The sequence below is a fragment of the Ceratina calcarata genome, unplaced genomic scaffold (assembly GCF_001652005.2).
Source record: "Ceratina calcarata isolate Rehan_Ccalc_2016 unplaced genomic scaffold, ASM165200v1 scaffold250.2, whole genome shotgun sequence".
Classification (NCBI taxonomy): domain Eukaryota; kingdom Metazoa; phylum Arthropoda; class Insecta; order Hymenoptera; family Apidae; genus Ceratina; species Ceratina calcarata.
This window is the reverse complement of record NW_017147019.1, coordinates 459,632-471,347: the sequence shown is the minus strand read 5'-3', so window position 1 is coordinate 471,347 and position 11,716 is coordinate 459,632. Positions and strand designations below refer to the sequence as shown.

Sequence of the window (11,716 nt, the reverse complement as noted above, 5' to 3'; positions counted from 1 at the left end):
ATATTCAAAAATTGTGAATATTATATGATATGTAAATGTGTACGCGCAGTTCTTTTAATTTCTGTAAATAATTCATGAATATTAACAGAAAACTGCGTATACGGTCGATTTGAAAAATTCTTTAGCAAATCATCACGTCCCTAATTTATATGCACCAGCAATTCAACTGTACGATTTGGCAACGATTTATTCAAAAATGATTTTCACATCGGTAAAGGATTTATGTCACTTATTTTCATTGTAATATGGAGTACACCACGAGGTCCACTAATCCCATTAATATGGGGTACGACAGAGCCTCTGCAACTATTATTATATTCTTTAAAATTGAACACGAGTAGAGTTGAACACGACTATGTGATAAATCATATACGTATGATAATTTCTGCTTTTAATGAAACCATTTATAACTTACAAGTGCTGTTCGGTTGCATGTTTACAGTGTTATCGTAAAAAGTAAAGTGGATCATAGTTAAATAGACGTTGAATGCGTTCGTACAAGTTCGTACGATCCAATTGTATTCAGGGTCCAAGTCAGTTTTCTCGTTCATTTCAGAGATCATTTACGGTGACGGAAATTTGAAATGCAAGCAATGAATCACATGGAAGGAATCTCTTTGTCAATGGTTTTCATTCATGATTAGAAACACTTAAATTTAAAGGAGGTTCAATTAAATACATGAATTAACATTTTGAATCAACAATTGAAATCTAGTCTACGGAAACACGCCACCACCTGCAGCGTTCACGATTTACGGATGGCGAGCGCGCCATGTCATTAATGTTTACAAATTTTAATCATATATTTCTAAGGTACACTTGGTTTCGAATAAAAATGAGACTCGGTGATATTTGGTGATTGTGCTGATTGAAAAAGTGATTGAATCCTTGGACGCTGGAAATGCCACCGCTGTCCGGAGGTTTCGGCGAACAGATAGAGGTTGGCTTTTTGAATCTGTACGTTGGCCTGCACCATTTCTAACACTTAACTAATCGTACTCCTGACTCTAGGATTACGAGGTATTGAATTTACTTGGGAAAGGCGGCTTCGCCAGTGTATATCGAGCAAAATGTCTTCGCAGTGGCATCGAAGTTGCGATCAAAATGGTAAGTTAAACGAATGATTCTATTTGTTATTAAATATGTCCAAACTAAACGTTTGCTTTGCATGCAGATCGACAAGAAATTAATGCAAGCTGCTGGGATGGTGGGTAGAGTACGTCAAGAAGTGGCGATACATTCGAGATTGAAGCATCCTGCAGTTCTTGAATTGTACACATTCTTCGAAGATGCCAACTATGTTTATTTAGTATTAGAATTATGCCATAATGGGGAGCTCCAGCGTTTCCTTAAAATGCAAGGCTCTCACGCATTGCCTGAAGAGCAAGGTAATTAAGTACAACATCATTATTTTATAGGCTCTTATATTACAGATGTTTCTATTATTTTAGCTGCTCGTATAATTAGACAAGTAGTACAGGGATTATTATATCTGCATTCCCATCAGATACTTCACAGGGACATGTCCTTATCCAATTTACTTCTAAGCAGGGACATGCAAGTGGTAAGAATAATTACATATATTAAAAATCTATAACTCATTCACAAAGCTGAGTAACAGCAATATAATTGTTTAATTTATAGAAAATAGCAGACTTTGGTCTGGCGACCCAATTGACAAGGCCTGATGAGAAACATTTAACTATGTGCGGTACTCCTAATTACATATCTCCTGAGGTCTGTCAAATGATGTGCTTACATACGTAGAGTCTGTACCATATTAATTTTTGATGTTACTACAGATAGCAACGAGATCGTCACATGGCTTGGAAGCAGACGTATGGAGTTTAGGCTGTATGCTGTACACTCTATTAGTTGGCAAACCTCCGTTCGATACAGATGCTGTTAAGAGTACTCTGACACGCGTTGTCATGGCCGATTATGTGATGCCAGCTCATTTGTCAGATAATGCCAAGGATCTGATAGATAAGTTATTGAAGAAAAATCCGAAGGATAGGATTCGTTTACGCGATATTTCGAAACATCCGTTTATAGCTAATATAGAAAAGAATAAGTTGCACAGTGTAAGTAATAATTAAAGATCTGAAAGGAATACCGATGTTTCGACATACTAGAAATATTTTTATTTCTAGGAGAGAAATGCTATGAGTAAGGAACTGTTAGGGGATGGTATGATTGACTCAGGAGTAGGAAGAACATTATCTTCTTATGGACGACCAAGAATGCGATCTAGATCGGAAGAAAGAATGTCGACGATGCCTGTAATGTCGAATGGACTCGGCCCGATGTTCAGCGCACGAAGCGAAGCTTTATCTGAACCCATTACAAAAACGCATAAAATGAATTGTGCCAATAATCGCACACAAAATTCTATGCTAGCCGGGATACCGCTTCCGCCGCAAAGTAAAATTATTTCACAATGCGAGCAGTGCAGCAGTTACGATGCGCATCAAGAGACTGACAAGCATAAGAGTGATAAATTAAGAAAAAAAGAGAAAACGGAGAATTGCTTCGAAATTGTCGACGACGATCGGAAGTTGCAGGTCCCGCCTTTGTCTTCCGAAAGATTACAACCGACTAGGCACAGAACGAAGAATGCGATCCTTACTATTTTAGATAACGGGGAAGTGTGCATCGAGTTTATCAAACGCAGGAATGGCACAGTATGTATGCAAACATCGCGTGGTTAAAAATGATTTAATTATCATTGTTTTTGTGTCACAGGAAAAAATAAGCGAAGTGTGCCGAATATCGGGCGATGGTTTAAGAGTTATTCTTTATAAACCGACGACCTCAACGGATGTTGGGTCTCAACCACCTTCTTTACCAGCTCGTGGCGCGGACAGTATTTACTCGTATGAAAATTTGCCGTCTCGTCACCATAGGAAATACGTATACGCGTCTCGTTTTATAAAACTGGTGAGAGCAAAGACTCCGAAAGTAACGCTGTATACTCAAAGATCGAAATGTCTCTTTATGGAAAACGGGCCACACCCAGATTGCGAAGTTCACTTTTATAATGGAGTAAAGGTACGTGTATAAATAACAGTACGAGTTGTATAAATATCCGTGTCGTGCATATTAACGTAGGTTGTACGTGTCGATGGGATAGTAAAGATAACCGAAAGAAGCGATGGCCCGACTTATATCGAGGGTGAATTTCCGCCGCATTTCGACGATTATTACGAGCACTATTCCGAGTGTTACCAGCGTTGTTTGTTGCTCGAATCTACTTTAACTTCTTTGGAAGCAGCTACTGGAAATTCTTGCTTCCCTATTATTATCGGACGTAGGCCTCTTACGGCTTTAAGCGATTCTCCTTACTCGCAAGGAAAAGAAAATATTTCACAAGCAACGAACAACAATACGCCCGTGGTACGTGGCAAGATGTAAACTATTTCACGTACCAATTGCATACTAATCTACGTTTCTTTATTAATATTTCAGATGCCGTCTTTCGACGCTAGTTCCGTTATGTCAACGGTAGCATCACGGTCACGAAAAATGAATTCTATACGGAACGTGAGTGTCAATACTTATAAGGTACCAATTCCGGGAGTCGGAACTGCCACGCAATTATCATCGGGAGATATTCGTGTCGATTATAGAGATGGTTCTGCTCTAACAGTAAGTTGATTTTTCAGGTGACACGTAAGAATTTAATTCGATTAATTTGAGTACTTTCAGGTAAGTCCTCAAAGTTACGGTGGTGGCATAATTTATGAGAGCAATAACGGTAGCGTTACCAAGTATAACCAGAATCATCAACAAAATTCAGAAGTACCTTACGTCGTTAAAGAAAAATTACATCATCTGCCGACAGTAATTAAATACCTGGTCCAGCCGAAGCATAAGAGTCTTCGGTAGTCTTTTAGCTAAACATTTAGATGAAGAATTATTTTGTATGAAACATAGATTTAGATTAGCTTAATTATTATGATAAGAGAACAATTATTTTTATACATTTTAACTGTCAAATATAGCTTAAGTATAGAGCGACCTAATTTTAAAATGTAATAAGACAAATGCATTTTTATATAGATATATTGGAAATTTAATTTATATTATGTTACTACTACAGAGAAATAAAGCTCCTTGATTGAAAGGTGTTTCAAATTATTATGTCAATCGATTGTAGACGTGAAAGAGAATGTTTGTGTGTATTTGATTTACTACTTACTGCGTACCCTACAATCTCTATCGAGGACAATGATCCCATTCACTTTTACCTTTTGTCGCCATATTGATTTGTTTTAAAGGGTCATGGGAAAACAAACGAACATCCGAAAAACGAACGTTGTTATTAAAACGTGATAATCATCGTACGGCGTTAACATCCACCGATTCGTTACTCCGCGATAAACAAATAAAGTGTACAGAAATCGTAATTTCGGGAATTCTGAACAAACAGCAAGTGATATCAGGTGGTCAGGAGAAGAATCTCTGGACCCTTTACAATCAAGTGGTGTAACGTGCGGATGTGTAATTACGAGAAATGTGTAGGATGTTATTCACTAACACAGTAGAATGACATTCAATTACGACGATAATTGAGAGAATTCTAGCGTTTGTAGCTTGGAATCAACGGGCAGTGCCCATCTGAAACAGTCCTAACCCCGAGCGGTATCAAAGTCGGAACATGGGTGAGCAAAATATTTGTTAATCGTTTTTTTATACTGCGGAAGTGATCGAGGAAAAAGGTACATCCTTTCCTAGAATACTTAGTTTCCTATAGTAACGGCTCGACAGCGTGAGCAATCGCGTACGATACGATACAATTCGTAATCTTATCTGCGATATATGTATGTATATGAGAAGATTACTCATTCATCGTTTCAATCATCGCTTATTGAAACGGTGCCGAAGCTGATCGTAATTAAATATGAGGAACCGTGAAAACGCGAGTGACAGTTTACCGTTACGTAGACGGTTTGATAGTACTATTAGTATAGGTAGATTTTCGGAAAGGAGCCTTCATGAACTCGATTTTGAAGATAAAAGTTGCAGTAAGTTCCTTTTAAAACGCGTAACTTTACGAACTGTTAAACACGGGTCATGGGAAATTCGAAGTTCTTTATTACGCTCCGGAGCAGTGTTATAAATTAGCCATTGTTTTATAGGGAGCATGTGTAATGATTGCATGGCCAGAGTGCCGTATGCAACCCTTATAGCAACGATAATGTGTTGCTTAGGGGTGGGCATCTTCTGCGGTACGATGTACAGAGGCGTTACGCTAGGCTCTCTAATGATGGATCAAGTAAGTTCTCACACTTGTCCTATTAAACTCTTTTTCATGTTTATTACATATTCCTGATTATTTAATGTTCCTAGGTGTTTCACATTCGTCTTGGATGGTTGGACGCAGTTCAACTGATATTTGCAACAATTGGTGCTAGTATGGCAGCTTTGGGTTTTATGATATTGTGTGTTGGTTGTCTTGCGACAGGAGCTACAAGACATAAGGTCTATAGAGCTTGGAGATCCAGAGTTGGAGGGCGGATCTCTTGTGCAGTTGTATGTAATTTTGTTTTCACATACTACAGAATTATAATAGATTTCTCTAACGGTTTAATATTTTTCAGTTTATGACAATCACTTACATACTGCAATTAGGATGGCTCCTAATATTTGCATTCTTGGTTATAATCACTTGGATCTTTACTATATTCTGGGGCTTATGCAGCAATCATCGAGTTCAGAATCTCGAGCAATGCATCGATTTCACTCAATTTAGTAAGTTGTGCTTTGCTTGTCTTTTTTACTAATGAAGCGCACTTGTATTTTATACTGTTCTACTTGTAGGTTTCATATTCCCGAATAGTACGCGAGTGGATGATATGAAAATATGTGGCTCACAAGAAGTGAAGCTGTTCTGTAAAGATTTCGTTGAGAAAGCAGAAGTGATGTTCATATTGGCAACGGTAGCTACGATGCTGGTTGTATTGAGTCTGATACACTATTTAATGTGTCTGTCCGCGAACTACGCGCACATTAGGGACCACGAAAAGTTCCAAGAGTTGCAAGAACTACAGTACCTGCAGGACACGGGAGATCCCGACTCTCCTCAATCCGGGATGGGAACCTTGACTTCCCACCATCGCGGCAAAGACAGATTCTAGGACACGGCCCGCGAGATCTTCGCGATGAACCCTCTCTAATTATTGTTCACAAAGATCTACTCTACAAGAATCGATGACCATTTGATGTTATTCTTCTCTACGTACCTAAACTCAGTATTTTATTATCGATTAACGTTACAGTAGTTTACTGACCGAAGATCTTGCGGGAACACTTCATGCCGTCCACGTTCTGCGACTGTCTTCTTAAGCATTTATTTTCGTTCGAACTTCACGAATGAATTAGACGACGTTTAGGAAGAAGTAAGTTATCGTTATTCATAAATTATCATTAAACTTCAATACATAAGATATACGAGACATTCCATACTTATTATACATTCGATAACAGAATGGTTCGTTTCGAAAGTAATTTTAATACGTATGAGATAAATTCGCGCACAGAGCATATACTTTCTAAAATATTTACTACTTACAAATATATTGTATTACGTCCTTTCATGCATGCACAAAAATATCTACGGTCTACTAATGTATTATTACAACTTCAGTGTTCTCTTTGTATTAAGACTGTTAATTAACGCGATTTGCACTATTTCTATTTTTTCATTCTTGCAGAGATTATCTTAACAGTATATAATTCTTTTTTTATATTTTCGTAGAAGTAAGTTGAGAAGGTTACACTGCTATTAAAAGGCTCTAATTGTGCTGGAGGAAAAGGGTTAGGTAGCTGTTATTTTTCTGTTATGTCTTTTTTTTAGGTTTTTAATTACACCGTAGTGAAGAATGTTTTCTTCCAATGTAATTGATTAAGTATTACTTCACTCGCCTACCGATGTTGTAGAAATGTATGAACAACTCAAATCACATTGTGAAATGTTATAAAAAGTATAGGAAGATAGTTGAAATTGTATTTTGCGCACATAGCTTGTCTGTGCCAAATCTTTTAAAATCGTAAAGAGTTATATGTAATATGTATATCGTAAGTTGTTGCTGAGAGACAAATTTTAAGATATTCTTCAAACGACAAATATAATACACAAAGAGTTCGTATTTGCTCAAATAATTTAATTGAACGTTCATTTAATGGTACAATCAATTTTGGAGAAAAATTTTCGACTTATGTACAGATGATAAGTATACATATCAAACTGGAGATTACATTTGATTTAAGGGCGTCCGTGATGAAACGATTATATATATAAGAGGTAAATTACATAATAAAAATTGAATTTATTGTTGTTTATACGCTACACTTTTATTTACGAACATTTGTATATTTCTGTAAGATCGAATAAAAAGTTATGTTCTTTCTATTTGATGACGTCGTGTCCGATCAATTCGTAGAAAATAGTTCGTAAGTTACTTTCAGAACCTTTTCCATCGTTTATTAATAGCGAAATCTCATATTTCGATATGTACAATTAATTACAGTTTGTACAAGGATAAAAATGAACGTGCGAGCGGACTACTCGTCGTCGAACTGGAGGTCCAATTCCAGATCAAGAGCGCTCACTTCTTGGAAGGTATTGATGAACGTGTACCGCGAAAATATCATGTACAACTTTCGAAACCAAACGTACTGCGATTTGTGTGCAGTCATAGCTTTCTGAAATTTTTTTCATTAATATCTACACGGATATAATGAGCGACTTTATCACAACTGCACACTTACTTTTATGGTTCTCTTTTGATCATACGTCACTAAATACCAGTACGAAGCGGATAATAAGCTAATTGGCAAATCTAGAAGTTGTACATATTTTCTAAAGATATTCACTGATTCTAAAACGTACAGCTTACAATCTGAAAAGAGATCGAATTATTTATCCTTTGTTCCGTGCTGACTCAGTGATACACTGAAGGATACTAACAGTATGGTACTTTCTTTTCTATACACAACGCAGCAATGGCAAAGTAGAGAGAGATGTGATTCCTATGCCTGCTTATGCCATGCCTATCGAACGTTACAACTGCATTCATCTTGTAACATTCGACGTGATGTAAAATACATTCTGCCACTATCTCAGTTGGCCATTGTACATTTGGATCATCAGGTAACTCTGTACTCCTATACATGCATTTATTGAACTAAGAAAATTAATAGGACGATATGGTGATGATATGTGAGTATTCAACAAATCGTATCCTAAACTAAGTAATTGAAATAATTTCTTACATCACTATTGTTACATTATCTTCGGGAATCCCTAATAATTTTGTACAGTTCCATAACTCTTCTTTTCTCTTCTTATCACCACCTAAAAAGAATATCCAACAATAGTCCAGTTTCCAAGATACGCTCGCGCTCGGCTAATACGCGTACCATTGCTAAGGCAGAGTAGATAAATTTCGCTAGCCTTCGATTTTGTGACCCAGTAAACGAGAGGACCGAAAAACATCACCTCATCGTCAGGGTGAGCAGTGACTAACAATATTCTCGCAGGCGGACCTGGAAGCTGCCACGCTACGTGGCTAACTCTCTTCAAAACTGAATAGAGGAAAATGCAAACGCAAAGATACGCGGTGATAGCGATTAGCAATTGCCACGAAATCTCGTTGATGTAAAACCACCACCAACAAATTATTTCATTGACTTGCATACTAAGGTATCCCCTGACGAAATCGAGATCTATCATCGTGCACGACGGTATACGGATTGTTTTTCACTTACGAATATTACGGCCCGGTCATATTTGCGAAGGAGCGAGCTATCCCAATAGCGTTCGGGACATCGAATTCATTTTATTTAAGAAACATTTAAGTGTTATGTTATACGAGATAATAGGATTGGACGCCATACTTGCTTATGCTAATACAAATTCATTCACAGTGTCAAGCTAACTTCTCGTACACAGTTTCCTATTAAATCTTTTCCGTACCATGTCAAATTTCCTTCCAAATGGAACGCAAAGATTGTTTTGTTCGTGTCCTGTCAAGGTTCATATTTTGTTCACCTTTGATCGCATCGGTAATTCAGGACATTTCAGGACCTGTAGCAAAAGTTCTCGCTGCATGTACAATCTGCGTGTATCCTGAAGTCTGTGGTGTTATTCCAATTTCGAATTCTTCCGACGATCAATGTCCTTCCAAAGTATTTTATAATCGTACCAAAGTAATCATTTATTTAAATGAATCTATAATTTTTCTTCGTATACTTCGAACATCTTTAATGAAATCGGTTTTACGCCGATGTATGCCATTTAATCGTGAAACTGAGGCATCGGAAGTGTTCCATAGGTTATGTATTTAAATACCTGATGATTAAAGCAATTTACTATGAAAGGGATAAAAGAAGTGGACCTATACCGTGACACTCCAGTCAGATATTTGGGTAATGAGAAATAGGCTCACTGTTATTCAATTTTTGATTCACGTTTTCGTTACATGTATGTACGTACGTAGATCTGAGATTATATTTTATACAATGCGAACTACGTTTTTAAATTATTCCATCAGGCTATGCAAACGAAGTAGGAGAGGCATTTAGATCTATAGTTCCAAATTCAGTAGTACGGCTTAGTTACGTTATAGCCAGTGGCTACGTGCTCGCAGACACGATCAACAGTGGTCTCAAAGCTTATCGTGTAAGTTAAACGTAAGACCAAATTGTCAAAATACGTGATGCTGAAGTACTTATAAGTATCTCATTTTGCAGAAGGATGTTACTCCAGGAAGAACAAAAAATGCTTTAATGGGTATGACAGACACGTTACTGTGGCAGTCATTTGCTTCTGTGATCATTCCTGGTTTCACGATTAACAGAATCTGTGCCACTGTTCAATTTTTACAAAAAAGAAGCAACAATGTGGCCTTAAGGAACAAATGGATCCCAACTGCAATTGGTCTAGCTTCTATACCTCTAATAATACGTCCCATAGACAATATGGTAGAAGACGTAATGAACGTCACTTATCGAAAGTGGGTAGGATACCATCCTAAGCACTCTTGATTATGAACATCCGTTCTGATGGACAGTAGATTCAAATTGACAAAAAAAGACAAATATTCTGCCGCTTAATATTATAGGTATTATACATATAAGGTTATTAGCATAATGCGCCTGAAAGTTATGCCTATTTTGTTACATTATACTTGTTAAATATTTTTATTTCTGTATATTTCGGAACGTATATTTTAAAATAAACTGTTAAAAAAAAATCGTTGGCGTATACTAGTAATCTGGAGAAAATCCGGTAGAGGACGATGCCTACTAAAGCCAAGCGTTAATTCCACGAGCCGGACACGCGATGTTCACATTTGACGGAAATTGTCACGAGCCGCCGAAATATTAATATTTGCTTTCCTAGTCCGACCGAAACAATCCTTTTTTTATTATCGGGACTGTGTATTTTGCATATCTAATTTTTCGTGTTATCTGCTAGCAAAGGAAATTTTGGCGAAGGAGAATTAGCCAGTATGCAATCAGACATAAACACGCTTCTTTATGAAAAGGAGCCTGGAGCGCATTTTGAAATACGTAATAATAAAGAACGATTAAAAAAATTGGAGAAAAGATAAGATGAAAATTGCTCGTATTTTTCATGCACGGGGTTTAAAAAGAGGCTGGCGATTTCCCTGTTTGATCGTGAAAGGTAAATAAACGGGTCTGGCTCAGAAAACCAATAATAATTACCGTAGACTGAAGATCGTAACTCGCTAGTACGCGTTCATTTTCCCATTTATCGTCTTGTCGGGTCGGACGAGCCGGCCGCGGAACAATGGCTCGGCATTGCGTAGGAACGAATAGCCTGTCATACCTGTGACATATATTTTTTTTTTGTCGCAACTACAATCGCTGCGTCAGTCAACAAGAAAAACTGATCGTATTTCTTTGTTCGCGTCGCGGCGATTTCGCAAGGCGCGCCAAACCGGGATGAAACAGTGTTGAAACCCGAGGGTACAAAGTTCAGAGGAGGATTCATTTATTACCGTTTTCATTTTAAAACATGATCATCAGTCGGAATCATCGAATTGACGGAGGTCCATCGAAACGCGTTACGATTTATTTTATTTATACAGCGATGATAATTCTGAATAAAATCGATTACAGAAAAATATGCTGTTGGAAAAGTGTGTTAATAATGCGACGACCACCGTCAAAGTGATCGTAACAGCGCCTGGCAATGATGAAGCTGTTTCTTTGAAACGGGCAATTCTATACATACACTGTATAAATACGCCAATGGAAATAGGAAATCTGCGCTGTACAAATTACAAATACCTTTATGACTTTACGGGACCTTTTTTTTAGGGTTGTTCGAGCTGTAAGACCTCCATAAACCGTTTCAGAAATGGTATTAACAGCTATGCCTAATACTTGAAGCAATATACTTTTATAGAAAATTTTATTTATAGGAGACGAACGTTCATAAAATTGTCTTCAAGGAATTTTCGTCGTATAATTTCTAACACTTGAATATAGAATTTTCACATTCTTCCCTCCACACTGTTTAAAAGTCGTACAACTCTCAGTTTTGCTCAGTTTTTATTGTATGTCTAAAAATAATATCCTTGACGATGTTTATTTCAATTCTAAAAGATTCGTAAAACATACATTAACAAAATTACAAAATTCTTTCATTATGGCATTTATATCGTTCTCATAAATGAAATTA

General features: G+C 37.1%; 5 protein-coding genes across 9 annotated transcripts in view; 3 read left to right on the top strand and 2 right to left on the bottom strand.

The window, feature by feature from the left end:
- LOC108623037 (GS homeobox 1) overlaps positions 1-11,716 on the bottom strand; it is a 61,588-nt gene that overhangs the window by 30,700 nt on the left and 19,172 nt on the right. The gene's annotated exons all lie outside the window — the stretch shown is intronic.
- On the top strand, positions 9-4,157 carry SAK (polo like kinase SAK). 2 transcript variants are annotated; one of them, XM_018021268.2, is made up of 11 exons: positions 9-940; positions 1,012-1,107; positions 1,175-1,388; positions 1,452-1,564; positions 1,645-1,737; positions 1,803-2,084; positions 2,154-2,684; positions 2,746-3,051; positions 3,112-3,396; positions 3,469-3,648; positions 3,709-4,157. In XM_018021268.2, the coding sequence occupies exons 1-11, from the start codon at positions 902-904 to the stop codon at positions 3,886-3,888; spliced, it is 2,319 nt and encodes a 772-aa protein (XP_017876757.1). In that variant the 5' UTR covers positions 9-901; the 3' UTR covers positions 3,889-4,157. The 2 variants fall into 2 exon arrangements, with proteins under 2 accessions (XP_017876757.1, XP_017876759.1); XM_018021270.2 differs by lacking the exons at positions 3,469-3,648; positions 3,709-4,157 and having other exon boundaries at positions 3,134-3,219.
- Positions 4,269-7,414, top strand: M6 (neuronal membrane glycoprotein M6). 2 transcript variants are annotated; one of them, XM_018021407.2, is made up of 5 exons: positions 4,269-4,664; positions 5,142-5,278; positions 5,353-5,535; positions 5,604-5,754; positions 5,824-7,414. In XM_018021407.2, the coding sequence occupies exons 1-5, from the start codon at positions 4,661-4,663 to the stop codon at positions 6,138-6,140; spliced, it is 792 nt and encodes a 263-aa protein (XP_017876896.1). In that variant the 5' UTR covers positions 4,269-4,660; the 3' UTR covers positions 6,141-7,414. The 2 variants fall into 2 exon arrangements, with proteins under 2 accessions (XP_017876896.1, XP_017876894.1); XM_018021405.2 differs by lacking the exon at positions 4,269-4,664 and adding an exon at positions 4,904-5,027.
- Positions 7,312-8,937, bottom strand: PIG-L (phosphatidylinositol glycan anchor biosynthesis class L). The gene is made up of 5 exons (XM_018021408.2): positions 8,425-8,937; positions 8,278-8,359; positions 7,973-8,169; positions 7,774-7,904; positions 7,312-7,707 (listed from the first exon to the last, which is right to left on the bottom strand). Exons 1-5 carry the CDS (start codon positions 8,735-8,737, stop codon positions 7,567-7,569), a joined length of 864 nt encoding a protein of 287 aa, XP_017876897.1. The 5' UTR covers positions 8,738-8,937; the 3' UTR covers positions 7,312-7,566.
- Positions 8,961-10,270, top strand: LOC108623106 (mitochondrial fission process protein 1). 2 transcript variants are annotated; one of them, XM_018021410.2, is made up of 3 exons: positions 8,961-9,487; positions 9,558-9,685; positions 9,757-10,270. In XM_018021410.2, exons 1-3 carry the CDS (start codon positions 9,436-9,438, stop codon positions 10,048-10,050), a joined length of 474 nt encoding a protein of 157 aa, XP_017876899.1. In that variant the 5' UTR covers positions 8,961-9,435; the 3' UTR covers positions 10,051-10,270. The 2 variants fall into 2 exon arrangements, with proteins under 2 accessions (XP_017876899.1, XP_017876898.1); XM_018021409.2 differs by having other exon boundaries at positions 8,962-9,432; positions 9,757-10,264.